General features: G+C 45.0%; 1 protein-coding gene across 9 annotated transcripts in view; it reads left to right on the top strand.

The window, feature by feature from the left end:
- Dennd1a (DENN domain containing 1A) overlaps window positions 1-16,672 on the top strand; it is a 523,854-nt gene that overhangs the window by 434,607 nt on the left and 72,575 nt on the right. For all 9 annotated transcript variants that reach the window (XM_026386221.2, XM_026386225.2, XM_026386220.2 and 6 more), the window contains 2 exons: window positions 15,667-15,771; window positions 16,116-16,203. In XM_026386221.2, the coding sequence (XP_026242006.1) occupies window positions 15,667-15,771; window positions 16,116-16,203 (193 nt within the window). The remainder of the gene's footprint in view (window positions 1-15,666; window positions 15,772-16,115; window positions 16,204-16,672) is intronic.

Below are 16,672 nucleotides of genomic sequence, written 5' to 3'. Positions count from 1 at the left end.
CCCTAAGCTCTTGGCCTCTTGTTCAAATGGGCTGAAAGCTTCAGGATTCCAGCACTTATGTGCGGGTCAAATGAGGCAGTGACTGGGAAACCACCTCAAAAGCTGGGAGGTTTCCCAAGTGAAGGGAATTAAAGCCATAGCAGTTGCTTTGCTGATGTCCCAGGACTCCATCTGGTGAGGGGCAGCTTTGAAAAGAATGGCTAGAAGTCAGAGAAATGCAAATCACAACCACCCTAAGATACCATCTCACTCCAGTAAGATTGGCAGCCATTATGAAGTCAAACAACAACAAGTGCTGGCGAGGATGTGGGGAAAAGGGTACACTTGTTCATTGTTGGTGGGACTGCAAATTGGTGCAGCCAATTTGGAAAGCAGTATGGAGATTTCTTGGAAAGCTGGGAATGGAACCACCATTTGACCCAGCTATTCCCCTTCTCGGTCTATTCCCTAAAGACCTAAAAAGAGCATGCTACAGGGACACTGCTACATCGAGGTTCATAGCAGCACAATTCACAATAGCAAGACTGTGGAACCAACCTAGATGCCCTTCAATAGACGAATGGATAAAAAAAAAATGTGGCATTTATACACAATGGAGTATTACTCTGCATTAAAAAAATGACAAAATCATAGAATTTGCAGGGAAATGGATGGCATTAGAGCAGATTATGCTAAGTGAAGCCAGCCCATCCCTAAAAAACAAATGCCAAATGTCTTCTTTGATGTAAGGAGAGTAACTAAGAACAGCGTTGGGAGGAAGAGCATGAGAAGAAGATTAACATTAAACAGGGATGAGAGGTGGGAGGGAAAGGGAGAGAGAAGGGAAAATGCATGGAAATGGAAGGAGACCCTCAGGGATGTACAAAATTACATACAAGAGGAAGTGAGGGGAAAGGGAAAAATAATACAAGGGGGAGAAATGAATTACAGTAGAAGGGGTAGAGAGAGAAGAGGGGAGGGGTGGGGAGGGGAGGGGGGATAGTAGAGGATAGGAAAGGCAGCAGAATACAACAGACACTAGTATGGCAATATGTAAATCAATGGAAGTGTAACTGATGTGATTCTGCAATCTGTATACGGGGTAAAAATGGGAGTTCATAACCCACTTGAATCAAAGTGTGAAATATGATATATCAAGAACTATGTAATGTTTTGAACAACCAACAATAAAAAAAAAAAGAAAAGAATGGCTAGAATGAAACTTGGATGTGATCTTGCAATGTCAGTTTTTCTTGTAGCTCCTCTCATCAAGAGCAAATGAGAGTTGATGATGTTAGTGACCTTTTGAAAGGTGACAGGTGACAAGAGACCCAGAGTTTAGACTCAGATATGCCCATGTGTGAACCCCACCCCCACCTGCTTGTCACGTGGACTTGGCAAGTCACTTGACCTTTCAGAGCTTGATTTCCAGATCTGCAGGTGCCTCCCCTGCCTGTCACATGCACTGTTTGTTTCCTTGTGTGATCACCCACACTGTCTGAGGGAGGGACTGTGACTGCTTTAGTCATTACTATTTCAGTGCTTACATGGGGCCTGGCTCATAGTAGATGTACAATAAATCGTTGGTTTTTCATTTATAACTCACTTTTAATACCTCCCTGTCACTGTATCAATGATAAATTGGATTAGCACAATGTCATGTTTGGTGTTCCCTCAAGACCAGTAGCTTGTGGAATAACATCTTGCCACCACTCTTGCCCTGCTGATGTTCTGGCACTTAATGTCCCCTTGTGGGTTTTTTCCCCACATTTTATTATAAAAATATTCAAACATACAGAAAAGTGGAAAGAAACTTACAGTGAACACCCACATATCTACTATCTAGATTGTACCATTAACATTTTATTATTCTTGTTTTATCACATCTGTCCATCTATGCATCTATCAATGCTTCTTGTTTTTTCATGCATTTCAGAGTAAACAGCAGACATCAGTTTACACTTCCCTTTAAACCATTCAGCACCTCTATAGACATCTTGAATACATACTGTTTGAATGTGTACAGCAGGCTCTCAGTAAATGATTGCTGCCATTATTATTATTATTATTATTATCATCATCATCATCATTATTGACAGTCATGGAGAGTTACTATCCCCAAGGACTAAGTACCTGCTACCCATGGTGTTGGGAAGGGCTGCCATTTCCTGGCATTCAGACTGTTCTTTATTTCATGGGATAGCTTTAGTAGGAAGATGGTTGTAAGTCCAGCTACTCTGGAGCCCCCAGCAGAATCCAGCCCCATCCCTTGGATACACATCCCCTTGACTATCACCAAAAGCTTTCTGAAGATTTACTAAGGTGACCATAATAATGGGGATGGGGGTTTTCCAATGGTTTTGTGCAGCATGTGGTTATCTGGTTTAGTCCATCTGGGGTCCTCTGGGGTCAGATGCAGTCCCCCTTCTCTCTTTATCCGTCACAGAGGGACTTGGCACATTTAGATTAGTAGCTGAAAAATCCATAAGCCAGGTTCTAAGATGTCGAATCTGGGACTTTCCAGTCCCCACCTTGACCTTGTGTAGGACTAATGCTTTCCACACATCCCACGGATACAGCCCAGCTAGAAAAGACCCCTCTGAGAATTTGCTTTTTTCCAGAACCATGAAAGCTATACTCTCAATTCATTTGTTTACATTTAATCAACAAATGTGCCTGTGTGAACCTAGAGAAGTTACTTTTACATTTCTGTGCCTCATTTTCCCCAATTGAACCTCTTCCTTGTGGGATGTGGTGAGGATTAAACAAGTGAGGACATGAAAATCATGTAGCACGAGGAAAATGCATACAAGTGCCTGTTACTCCCGTCACTACCACCACCGCTGCCACCTCCCTCCCAGGTTTTGAAATGTGCTGGAATCATCTGAGCAGCTTTGTTGAGGTCAAGCACAGCCCAAGGATGTACATTAGAAAACCTTTGGGTGAGTGTCCACCTGCCACCAGATGTAGGAACCGCTGATCAGAGTGATCAGCAAATGTTAGCTTCCCACACAGGTGATGGAAACTCAAGCAGAGAAGGAGCATGTCCAAGAGGTCACATGGAACACCAGAACTAAAACACCACCAAAGGTCAGCAACCCCCACTTCCTAGCTTTTGGGCATATACTTACCTTGAGATCAGCCAGCGTATGTGCCAAGCCTTCAACCAAATCTGGGTTGTCCACACCATTGTGATCAGTTTTCATATAAAGGGTTCAGTAGAACTGAATCCGCTATGTGGTCTGAGGCAGATGAGATCTCACATAAGAAATCCCTATACATTACATGTTAAGACACTTATCAAGCATTTTAACTAGGAATACCCCAGTTATTTATAACCTGTAAGCCCTTCAACTCCCTGGAAGATTTGCATAAGAAGTTGTCTCCCCAAATGATCACTTCACCTATATGTGGAGATAGAAAAGTATGTGTGCCACTCTGGCACTAACTGGGTAACTCTTGTAATTAGTATTTACTTAAGACAATCATTAGTCTCTGCTGGGTGACATTAAACCCACGTTTGCAATATTTTTATCCAGGCCTTCCCTACACCTGCAATGGCAGGTGAGTGAGCCTGCAGCAGGAACCCCTGCGGTGCTTCATAAATAAGCCTGTAAGCACCTGGGCCAGCCGCCTGCATGCCACTCAGGTGCCACTCAAGCAGTGGGCCAGGGGACCTCCAATGGTCCCCTTATGCATCCAGGCAACCAATACCTCAGGTGGGGTTCCTCATTTCCCTTTACTTCCCAACCTCAGAAATGAAAATGAATGTCCCTTTAAGCCACACAACAACATCACAGGGCAGATCTTATTACTATCCTGCTTTTCCAGAAGAGTAAACTGAGACTTAAAAGAGATGAGTGCTTCGCTAGTGCCACATTGCTATCAAGGGGATTCCAGCCTAGCCTAGCTGAACCTGTGCTTTTTTTTTTACTCTGTACTCAACCTCAGTCATTTTTTATTCCTCTGAATGAACAGGGAGAAAGGAAGTGGAGCTAATGTTTTTGAGTGCCTACATGTGCTAGGCAATTAATTCTCACAACTGAAATAAATTCATCCAAGGTAAGAATAAGTGGTCCCATTTTATAGATGGAGAAACTGAGGCCCTAGAACGGTTTAAGTTACTTGCTAGAGATTTCATAGCTCATAAGCATCAGAGCCAAAATCAAACCCCAGCCTGATTCCCAAACACTCGACATTTTCACACCTTACTCAAGACCTTAATAACAGACATTTGCCATACATGTGGATAATAAATTATGGCTTTGTACAAACTCTAAGATTTTGTTATTTTCCTGTACTCACATAAAAGAAACTTTCTTCTTAACATTATTGAGACTTTAAGAAAATTTAATCTTGGTCGAAAATTACCATTATCATAAGAGCTTTACATTGATATAGGGTTTTATAATTTTCAGGGCTCTTCCATAATTATTGAATTAACTCCTTAAAATAATCCTGTGAAAGTGGGAATAATAAACCCACTTTACAGAGTGGTAAAGAGAAGCCAGTTGTGTGCCCATTGCTCAGCCTCTGAAGCCCACGTTCTCCTCAAACTTGGCAGGGCATAGCTCTCAGGCCTCAACCTATAGGATGGAGACTACAGAGTGAGGAATAAAGACACTATGAGTAGAGAAAGAGATGGGAGGTGGGGGCAGCCTTGTGGAAGGAGAGCCTGTCATCAGGAACCCCTTCATTAAAGGTGGTGACATCTCCTCACCCACACAAACAGGCCTGAAGTTGTGATGGTCAGAGAACTACAAAAATAACAGCTCTCACACTGATTCCTACACAAGAGGAACTGGTGGTTCCAGGGCAGATAAGAATGACTTTACAAGATGAAAATGATCAGTGAGGGCACGCGGGTCTGGGGGGCAGCAGAGTTGGCATTTTTTGGCCCTGCAAATAGCTGCCCATCTGCTCTCTGTCAGAATGTGTTAGGAGTGCATCTGGACTGCTGCCCCTGAGCCTCAGCTCCAGGCAGGTCATGTGGTCGTCTCCACGACAACTCCAGGAGCAGTGGAAACTGCTGTGCTCGGAGCCAGATGCTGCTCTGCACATGTGCCCTAATTAGATGGGGTTCCCTGCCTCCCCCACCTCGCCGCCCCTGCCAGCCACACACCGGCTTCTCCCTTCCCTCTAGCTCCTCCTCACATCCTCGGTCTGGCTGCCTGGCCCTCCACCCTGTTTGCTGCTTCCTCAAAATGTCCCTGTTGCTGCTCCACAGTAGAGTAATTCATGAACTAGAGACAGAGGACCCACCCTGACGCAGGCACCAAGCAGGAGATGCCAGGGTGAGGCAAATCCAGCACAGCCTGTACCCTCAAGGAGGCCATCTCTGCTGAAACTACCATTAATGCTATGGCAGAGGTGAGCCTAGGGGCTCAGAACCCAGAAGAGGGACACCCAGGCTAAGGCCTGGAGGGTTCTGGAAGTGATTTGGGCAGCTGGCCCCGAATTAGACCTCAGAGGGTGAGGGGACTCCTCAGCCTGAGAAAGAAGAGCATAGCATGTGTAAAGGCAGGAGATGACAGACTCTTTTAGAGAACTGAGGCCTACTCCATGTTATGGGGTAGCATGGATTATTTGAGGCACAAGGAAATGTGCCCTCAAAACCCAGCAAAACCAGCTCCTCCCTGCTCTTTGCTTCCACCTGTCTCCTGTGTCTCCTGGGCACACAACTGGCTTCTCTTGACCACTATGTAAAGTGGGTTTATTATACCCACTTTCACAGGATTATTTTAAGGAGTTAATTCATCTCCAAGTGCCTGCTCCTCCTTGGTGCTTGGCCATTATATCACCCCCTCCTTGTATGGCCTTCCTAGGATCCCACCCCTCCCAAACAGGTTCACCTCAGTCAGAGGTATTAGTTGAGGGTAGTAAGGTATAGAAGATTCCACCTGAGATGTGATGCCCAGCTGTAAAAGGGCATCTGAAAAAAGGCATGAAGGATATTGACCTCCATTAGCACTTGCCATGTGCTACTTGGTGATGGCACCTTGACAAATGCTACATCATTATAAACCTCAAATATGAAGTAAGGGATATTTCCAATGGACAGCTGAGGAAACTGAGGCTTGGAGAGGCTTGCTTCTAGCCATTTGCAGCTTTGGACTCACTCAGTCCCTGTGAGTCCCTAAGTCATACTAACCCCCATAGACTCCGAATGCCTCATACTGGGGCTGTAACTAGAGCAAACAGAAAAGGATGTCTTCTTGTGGAAGGTCAGTTGCCATTTCTTGGAGTCTCCAGAAACCAGAGGAAAAAACACATCTGGACAATTGAGCATGCACAGTGTTCTGGGGTATCATGGGGAGAGCCTGGGCTATGGGTCAGATGGAACTGGCCTCAGATACCACTATAGTTCTTTTAGGTCTGTGGCCTTAGGCAGGTCACATCCCCTCCTTCCACAAGATGAGGGTGAGGAACCTCTCTGGGGTTATCACAGAAAGGCAGCCTGCAACAATATATAGTCACAAGAAAGGCTGCACAGAAGATTGCTATTGCTGTGGAGATTCTGTGGCTCAGAGCCATGGTCTCACCTCCACTACCCTGTCACCTGTCATGCACAGTAGTACACGCCACATACACTGCATCAGGGCTGACTGAAGTAGAATCTAACACCTGCTGTGAGCAGAGAACCTCCAAAACTGGGGATGGAAAACTGGGGTATTTTTTGTAGCCCTCTACTGGGAGTCAAGCCCTTAGCTAAGCACCTTGCATGAATCAGCTGTGATCCCCACAACCCTGTGAAACAGGAAGTCATGCCCCCTTTCACAAATAAGAAGAGGATTTAGGGATTTGCCCTGAGTTCCAGATATGGTGGGTGGCAGAGCCTGCATTCCCCTCGCAGTTTCTTTTCTGTGCACCATGGCACATTTCTCTGTGGAGGCCACGGCAGACGTCAGAGAGATCTCATCTAGGTCTAGAAATGACACATGTTAATATTAGAAAGTATCATGACAATTTCCCAACCATCCCAATTTATAGAGGAAGAAGCTGAGGCCTAAGCAGGAAAATGAATCAAGGCCAAGTCAAGTGCTTGACTCTTCTCCTTGTGCTCTTTCCACTTTACAATGCTGCCATTTATTCATGACTAGAAACTTCCAGATGAAGCCTCCTGTGCATCACACCAGTGCCAGGCACTGGAGGCTCAACCCAGTCAAAGGACACTCGATGGGGAGGGGTGATATTAAATAAAGGAACCAGGGGATGAAGAGCCAAGCCCAATAATTCGGTATGTGGACACTGCTATGAAGGACCCTCCCAAGATTCATGTCACCACCAGTCCTTTCTCGACTCAGTTAGATGGTGGGGCTTTTGCCTTTGCAGACTAATCTGCGCTGCTTCAGCCTTATGCCATTTTTCCTTTTGATCTGAATCCCTTGTTCCTATTGCTATAATTAATGTTGGCTGTCCTATTGATGGCTTTTCACGTTGACTTCTCTCCCCCAGTGATTTGCCAGGCCCTCAAACCTGTTCTCTGTACAGTAGGCTTTCTTGGGACTGTGTGTTCATGCTTAGAACACTGAAACCCTCATCTCTAGTTAGAGAAACCCTCTCTGAGACATTGGAATGCCATTTATTGTTAAAACCCAGAATCTGGCTCCCAGTGGCAGTGAGGTGACAGACACTACCCACATGGCTGAGCCAGCAGGTGCTTGATATTAAATCTGGACATGTCCTTTTTGGTTTCCATTCAAGGAGACAGGTTTGCTCTGCTGAGGCACCAGGACCATCCCCTCTCTCAAGTCAGCTCTGTCCTTGAGCCACCAATGCTCCATGGACATACCCAACACTGAATCACATGCTCAAAGCATGCCATAGATATGGCTACTACTATCATATCATATCAGTGAGAAAATAGGGCTCAAGAGGTGAGGCAGCCACTGTTGGCTTGTTGTGGAGCCAAAACTCATACTCATTTCTCCGGAGCCCTCTCTCAGCATCACTGCCTCATAATCCATCTCTTTGGATGCTTCTAGAGTAGCTCCAGCTGGCAGTACATGTGTCAAACAGAATCTTATGATTATCTCTCTTAATGGAAGCGAAAGAACACTGGGCTGCATGAGCCCCAGGGCCAGACATTTTGCTTCAAATCTGGCTCTGCCATTGACCAGCTCTATAACCTCAGGTAGTTGATCTCACCTCTCAGAGCCTCGATTTCCTTATCTGTAAAATGGAAATCATCCTCATACCTACCTCCTGGGTTGCTGTGAAGAATAAGCGAGATAATGCATGGAAACCCACCTAGCACAGGGCAGGCGCTCAGCAAGCGGTAGCTGTTTTTAATCACTGCACCTGCTTTCCTCTAAGAGCCGATTCCCATCTGCATTTCTTAGGGGAAGAAAATCTTGAGCTAGTATGCATGAAGACCAACTTCATTGTGTCTCCTCGGTTTCCACGGGCCTCCCCACTCATCTTCGTTCCTGCGCTAATCAGAATTTCCTGACTTCTCCCTGTTTGTCTCGGTTAATGCGGAAGGAAGGGGCTGCTGGCACAGAGGAGCCAGGCGTGGGCCGACGTGCCTGTGATTTGAATGTCTTTACTATAATCTAGCGAGTGTGTGTGGGGGCTTCTGTCAATACTGGAGCTGTGGCCAGAATGGGCAAATACTGTCAGCCCGCCTGTCTCTGCCCCTGCAAATTATCCAAGTAGCTCTTGTCGGACACCCACATTTCCCCTAACTTAAATCATCCGAACAGCAAGCCGGCTTCAGGATGAGACATTGATTCTTTGTTTAGGGCTTATTATAGTGGCAGGGGCCCAGGCTAGGAGTCTGTCCCCAGCGTGCCTCAGCTACCACACAAATGCATCAGAAAGCTGTCTTGGTCCTGTCACCCCAAGTGTGACTTGACCCAGCCCAGCCAGGGTCAGTGGCCCTCCTTCCCAATCCACCTGGTGGTCCCAGTGTGTGCTGTGTTGTGCCTCAAGGTAGGACAGAGCTTGGACTGGGAGTCATTAGACTCATCAGCTCTGGGACCTTGAACCAAACGCTTCCCTGTAGGGGTGGCCTTTTCTCATCTAGGAGATGGGGATTATTTATGAAATTGTTCATTCTGTTGAGTTTGGGAAATGCAGGCTTTCTGGTACAGAGCAAGGATTTAGCTTATGTGGGCTCCCTTCTTGCTGCACCTGGACTGCCTCTGGCTGACCCCAAGTTATTGCAGTGGAAACCTGCCTGCCTTCTCTCTTCCCTCCCTGTTCCTGCATTCTAATAAATAAGGCTTTGGACTCTCCAAGCCAGACACCATGCTAAGCCTTTTCTGTTCTCACTTGGAATCCACCGTGCCTCCTGGGCAGCCTCATCCTCCTGGCCCTGGGACTGGTGCTGAGTCCTGAACAAGAGAATTTGGAGGTATTTAAACAAAACACAGACCGAATGGGACTGCTGGTGAAAAATTGGACCAAATCTGTGGCTTTCTTAATTTCTTTATTCTTGTTTAGAAAAAAAAAAATGACTGTTGATCAGTCTAGACTTCCCTCTGGCAGTGGCTTTTAGCTTTGGCTACACTAGAGTCAGTTTTAAAAATGCAGCTCTGGCATGGGGGTTTTAAGCATCAGTGGCCATTCTAATGCATCACCAAGGCTGAGAACAACTGACCTCCACTTGCCCATCCCTGTTTGATCCCCAGCAGTCTCATGAGGTAGGGAGTTTTTCCTGTGTATGATAAGGCTGAGGGTGGTCACTTGCCAAAGGAGATATACAAAAGCAGCAAGGGGCAGAGCTGGAGCTAGAGCCCAGATAGTGTCCCACTCCCCATCTGCCTCTCCTGGAGCAACAGAGAGCCCTCAGGAAGCTCATAGTATGCTGGGAACAACATGTCTTTGCCACAGGTGGTGTTTGTGTAGAAACATTGGGAGGCATTAGGTAAGGGTATCCCAAGGAGGCGATGAGAGGAAGCCTGGTGGGGGCATGGGGCAACACAGAATCTCTGAGGGAGGAGATGTGTGTGGATGAGATGGAAGGGTCATCAGCAAGGACAGGCAGCTAGGAGAAGCCATGGAGAGCCTTGAAAATCATGCTCAGGGATTTAGAAACCACACTTCTTTGGGCCACAGGTTGACCTGAAGCTCTTCTGCCCTACTGAGTCATGTGAATGTGGTCAATGGTCAGTGTATTCATGTACAGTAGTAAACTCTAACATCACTGTGGTTTAATAGGTAGTGTAATTTTAGAACAGGAATCAGAGAGATGGATCTGTAGTCAAGGTTGAGGCTTTATACATCTGAAAAATTAAACTGTGAGCTATGTTTCTGAGTCTTATTTTCTTTGGATCAAGTAGTAAGAGGTAACCTTAGAAGACTCAGCCCTACTGAGTCTCAGCCCTACTGAGTCATGAGTGGCTGCTCACTGAGTCCTAATGCAGAAGAGATGGGAGAAAATAGCCCCCAGGGAGGCTGGGAATGTGGCTCAGATTGTGGAAGAGTGCTTGCCTCGAATGTGTGAGGCACTGGGTTTGATCCTCAGCACCACATAAAAATAAATAAATAAAAGTATTGTGTCCATCTACAACTAAAAATATATATATATTTAAAAAATTAGCCCCCAGGATGGCTTCACCAACCTTCAGCCTGTGCAATCACACAGGACCCAGACTCAGTTTAGTACTCTGCCATCACCATCTTAAAATTCTTAACACTTTTACCTTTGAACTTGTCTTTGTGAATGAAGTCCAGTGGGATGATGGAACATGGGCATAAGCAAGGGAGATAGGCATGATGCCTGTCTCCCAAGGAGCCTGGACATCCCAGGCTCATGATGTCATGATCTGTCATGGAGAAACCTGTTTATGGTCATCTGTTTTAATCTTCAAAGTGATTCTGTAAATTAGGCCAGCATTGCATGCTTGTCACAGATGAGGAAATACAAGTTAACTGAGATCACGTAATTAGTACATTCATAGTCAAGGTTCTGGTGTCTTTTGACTCCAAGACACCTTCTCTCTCTACCATGTTGAGTCACCATAAAGGATCAAATCAAAACAAAGTTTTAAGTTTTTATAAAGGTGCCTTTTTAAAAATGAAACCCAGCCCCTGGTGCCAGTGTCACACTGTGCTATAACTATTTGTTCCCTGAACCAGGCAGGATTCTTTGACAATAGGAGTTTTCCTTTTTAACTTTTTATTATGAAAAATTTCAAACTTATGCAAAGTAAGCAAACCCCCATGCATACAACTTCCACAATTATAAGTGTTCTGTCATTTCTTTTAAGATTTAAAAAATGTTTAATTGTAAAATATGTGTAAAATTTCTCATCTTAATCATTTTTAAATGTACAATTCAGTGACATTAAGTACATTCAGATTGGTGTACAACCAGCTTCCTTTCATCTCCAGAACTTTTTCATCTTGCAAACCTGAAACTCTGTCCTACTAACTCCTCACTGCCCTGCACACTCTAAGTACGCTGTACCAGTGGAATTATATGGTAGTTGTTTTTTTGTTTTGTTTTGTTTTGTCTGACCTACTTTACTTAGCATAATATCTTTAAGGTTCATCCATGTTGTAGCATGTGACAGATTCCTCCATTTTTACAGGTTAAAAATGTTCTATTGTGTGTAAATACCATATTTTGTGTATCCATTCATCTGTAGGTGCACTGTGGGGTTTCTTTCATCTTCTGGCTATTGCTGCTATGGATAGAATGCCCTGCCATTCTTGTGTCATCTCTATTTTCATCCACTCCCCTTTCCTCATCCAGTTATTATTATTTATAAGAACTGTGTTTTATTTATCTTTTTATTCCTCCTATACAGAACCTGTCACATAGGAACTGCTTTTTAAATGTTTGGATGTATGTATGGATCTTCCAACATCGTTTTGTTTTTTTAATTTTAAGCAAGGTCTATAAAGAGGAAACTGACAGGTGTTTCTGCCCCCTGTCTCTAAGAATTTCACAGTGAAAATACATGATTAAAATTACATTTATAAAAGAAAATAACGATTTACTACTTTAAGTGTGGGTCAGCAGAACAAGGACAGTTGCTGAAGAAGCTGTTGGGAGGTGGCATTTTCACACCGGCACTGACAGTGCTGAGGATAAAGTCATTTATTTCTGGAATTCTCAAAAACCTTTGGAATCACCAACTTCACCTGTTAACAAAGACTCAACTCATTAGCGATGGAGTTTTTGATTGATTCCATGTGTCAAGAAGATAATCCAAGAGTGAAACTTGTCTTTTTGTAACAAAGTCTTTGATAGGCTTGAGCAGCTGTGTTGCACTGTCCTTCGGGTCATGGATGAAAACTCCACTAATGCCATCTAAGCGCGAATGCTCACGGCCTGACTTCCAGGCATTAACATCACCACCAGCCAGTAGCCCCAGCATCTAGAGTGTCACCTAAGAAGACAAGAGGTTTAATCAATCTAGTAAGAGAACTAAATCAGCCCTTCTTGCAAGGAAGGGAATTGACGAGACACCTTGCCTCACTCCTCTGCACTACAGGGGGTAAGCGTGGGGAGTGGCCATGCCAGTTGCAGGACAAGGATGGACAAGTAGGAAAATGGCACTGGGTCCTCACCTTGGACTTGTGACAGGAAGAGCCTTCGCAGCAGTTTACTTACTCCCTGAAGCAGCTTGTGTCTGAAAGACTGCACTGTGTGTCCAGGAGAACCTGAAGGGAGGTTCTACCTTTAAAAAGAACGTTCCTGGGTTGGGCATGGTTGTGCACACCTGTAATCCCAGCAACTCAGGAGCTGAGGCAGGAGGATGGCAAGCCTGAGGCAGCCAGCCTGGGCAATGTAGGATAAATCTCAGTGATTGAACACCTCAGGGTTTCAATCCCCAGTACCGGGGCAAGAGAGAGAGAGAGAGCACACCCCTGCTCTCCAGCAGGTATCTGAGGGCAAACAGAACTGAGACTTCAGAGTAAAGCCACCTCTACTATCACCCATGTGTGTGATGGAGACCACTAAGAGTTAGACCCTAACTTTACCATTTCCAAGTCACCCAGGTTACCTCAGTTATTTCTGTAAATGTTGAGTGTGATTCCTGATTCACTGAAGTTCTCAAATTGGTAAACAGAACTGTGAAGTGTGTAGCACTTCAGAGCTTGCTATCAGATGACGCACACTGTGATTCATGTCATTGTCTTAGAAAGGGAGTCACTTGAGGGGAACGAGGCCTCTGTGAGAACACTGAGCAGGACTGAGTGACTGCAACACAGAGACCTGAGTTTGGGAGGAGAGTCCAGGCAGACGGAATAGAACTGGTGAAAACAAGGAAAAAAGTGGGAACAGATATGGCATATGATCAGAGCATAATTTGGCACAATAGGTATATAGGTAGCAGAGGCAAAGGGACATGTGGACTCAGGGAAAGAAAGGCAGGGTCAGCTCGGAAAGGATCTGCTTGCCCAATTTAGGAGCACGTCCTTTCCTCCCCACGCAGAGTGCCTGGGATATGCCACATCTGTCATTACATGTGCAGGGTTGAGCAAGTATCATTCATGCCCTCGTGAAGCATCTCGTTTAGTAGAAAAGAACATGCATGAATCAGATCATCACACAGAGGTGACATCTGTGCAGTCCTACTCTCGAGTGGGATATTCACATGGTCCAGTTTGCATTTTAGAACTTACTCGGGCTAGAAAAATTGGAGTAGACAATAAGGAATGAGACAGGAGAGGGACATAGAGGTGAGCCAGCAATCCAGGCTTATGCCAGGGTGCTGGATGGCAAGCAGGGAATGAGCATGTGAGACTCTTCACAGGTGGATTGGAAGGACTTGGAAGTCTGATAGATCTGTGGTGGCCCGTAAGAATACTGGGAATACTGCTGATTAAGAAAGAAGGAAAAGCAGGTTGAGGTGTAGTTCTGATGGAATAATAATTAAGAGTGTGGGCCATTTTGAATTTGAAGTGCCAGTGCATTCTCCAGGTGTGGACTGATGCGTGTAGATTTGGAGGTGTGGAAAGGTAACTGAACTGAAGATGTTTATCTGGAGTTGCCAGGATTCAAGTGATACTGTGCCATGGATGAGATCATCTGGAGAGAGAATAGCCCTGCCATGGTCCCACGGGTGAGAAGCAGAACTTCCAAGCCACAAGAATGGAATTCCAGCTGGACTTCTGTTTATCATCAGTAGCTGGTCCTTTGGCTATTTGGCAAGGAAGATGGCAGTCCCTGCCAAAGTAATAAATGTTATGAACAGCTCTGTCTTTTTTTCCAGAGAACTAATTTTTTTTCTCATACACAATACAAAGTTTGATTTTTTTTCCTTCTTGCTTTGATAGCCAGGGAGCTCAGAGCTAACTTTGTAACCTAATTTTAGAAACTGTATAGGACCTATGTACCCAGGCACCCTATTCCCAAATAAATACATTTTATATAATTATGTATTTCCCAACCCTGATTTTTCTTTGTAGTCTTGGGTGCTTACATAAGGTGCCTCGGGTCCTTTGTAAAAGTTGGTAGTGCATACTATATAAAAATACTCCTTCCCCTGACCCTCGAGTTCTTGGGTCATCCTCCAGCCTGTGCAGTGTTTGCCCAGTTGCTGAGACTAGTTGGCTAGTTGTCAACTAGACTGAATCAGGAGGAACTCTTGGAACTTAGAGAGCTAGACAGTAAATTTAACACTCACGTAACTCATTAAAAAAGGATGAAAGTGGAGCTTCAAACATCTCTGTGTTTGCCACCAAGTCTGTGAAGGGGTGGGGGCACCCTTAATTCAACTCAAGATGTAAAAGCCCGATCTTTCAGAATTGAGAATACACTGCTGAAATTAAAGACTTATCTATGTAGATAAATACTCCACATGTGTTCAAAGAGAGATCGAGGTGTTGACTGTACAGGATGGGATTTTTAAAGCATAGGGTATCATTTTCTTGACTTATAAAATGTAGTTTGGTGAAAGCAAACTTCTTTATCAAACAACTTTTAAGCACAAATTGACTTGATGGGGGGATAGATTTTATTTTTGATCATCTTGCTTTTTAAAATAATTAATTATTTTTAAATTTTAGGCTGGGCATGATGGTGCATGCCTGTCATCCCAGCTTCTCAGAAGGTTGAGGCAGGAGAATGTGACTTTGAGGCCAGCATGACCAACTTAGCAAGACACTGTCTCCAAAACAATTAAATAAAATAAAATGATAATTTGCTATAGGTAACAATCAGCATAAGTGGTTTTCAAACTGTGTTCCACAGCTGGTGTCCTATGAAAAACAAAGGTATGTGAGAGATGGGAGTAAGGAGAAGGCCACCAAGCAAGGAGAGCCCAACTGTGGCTCCCCTCCTCCCAGCTCCCAGCACAGCAGCTCAATTCTGCCTTATGTAACAGGCTTTTTCTGCCTGAGTATCTATCTGAATATAATGTTCTGCTCCTAACACTGGAAATAAACCAAAAAAAAAAAAAAAGTTTGGAAATCATCATAGTGGAAGACATATTCTCACTAACTTGCTATTGAGATGTGACTGTCACTAATACAGAAGGGGAGGAATGGGGGCTTTGGAATCTGACCCTGAGTTCCCGCTGTACCTCCTCATCTTCTGTGATTGGGGGTTGGTCCTTTCTTGAAATAGTGTTCCCACCCCTAGACTAGAATGACTTACATAATAATGACAACTTCACTAATGAAAATTAGGTAAATGAGCAGATGTGAAAGCGGCCAGAAGGAGGGTAAGCACTGATTCCTTTCCCTTCAAGCCTCCAACCCTCCTGTCCCTTCTTCTTTTCCCAGGAGGAACCCATCACCTTCTGTGAAGAAGCCTTCGTTTCCCACTATCGCTCTGGAGCCATGAGGCAGTTCCTGCAGAATGCCACACAGCTGCAGCTCTTCAAGCAGGTGCCCAGCTTCCCTGGGGGCCTGCATTTGTCCCAGCAGGGATTTCTGCAGCTGCCTTCACACTGAGCCCTGAGACTGAGCAAGGAGGGGACCCAAACCTTCAGGCCCAGGGGAGGGTGACTGGATGAAGAGGGTGGCCAGTCATCAGACAGTCCCTTAGCAAACATGATGGGAGGTTTTCTAAGTTTCATAAATGTGTCGCCAGGTTCGTAGAAAACTCAGTGTTGAAGGGCCTTTCCTATATTGGAAAGCATGGCTGTTCTTTGGGCATGCACCGAGGTCCCCAACTGGATGGTTTTTCCTGTTTCTGTAGACAAGCTGTTGTGCTTTTGCTTTTCCTCTAGTTTATTGATGGTCGATTAGACCTTCTCAATTCTGGCGAGGGTTTCAGCGATGTTTTTGAAGAGGAAATCAACATGGGCGAGTATGCAGGTGAGAAGCCTCCTTTTCTTTCTGGGTTGTGGATGCTGTAGGCCAAGGTGTTCTTGCCACAGATGGGCGTGGACTTCATTTCTCCATAGTTAGGGATTGGGAGGAGACTGGTTGCAACCTTGGCCTTAAAACAGCTGGAGAATTCCTCTTCAGATTTCATGCGATGCACATTGGCCCATATGAACCCTCTGCTTAGGAGTTAGCTGTTTCTGCTGGGTAGAGGCTATTTAAAATGTAGTAGCCTGTATGATGCAGGGAAAGCACATGAGATATTGAATTAGGGGACTTGGGTTCAAATCAGAACCCTGTCCCCTTGCCAGCTGCTTGTTTAAACACTGAGAGCAACACACTGAGTTAGGCCTCTTTCTTTACTACCCAACTAAAAGCTCCTTGAGGGCAGAATTGGGTTTACACACTGAGAGCAACAGTGCACACCCCACAAGATTCCCGAGGAGTTGGGATCAGAGCA

This window comes from Urocitellus parryii, chromosome 4 (genome assembly GCF_045843805.1).
Source record: "Urocitellus parryii isolate mUroPar1 chromosome 4, mUroPar1.hap1, whole genome shotgun sequence".
NCBI classification, from domain to species: Eukaryota; Metazoa; Chordata; class Mammalia; order Rodentia; family Sciuridae; genus Urocitellus; species Urocitellus parryii.
The sequence above is the reverse complement of the archived record's forward strand: the minus strand, read 5'-3'. Positions and strand labels throughout refer to the sequence as shown.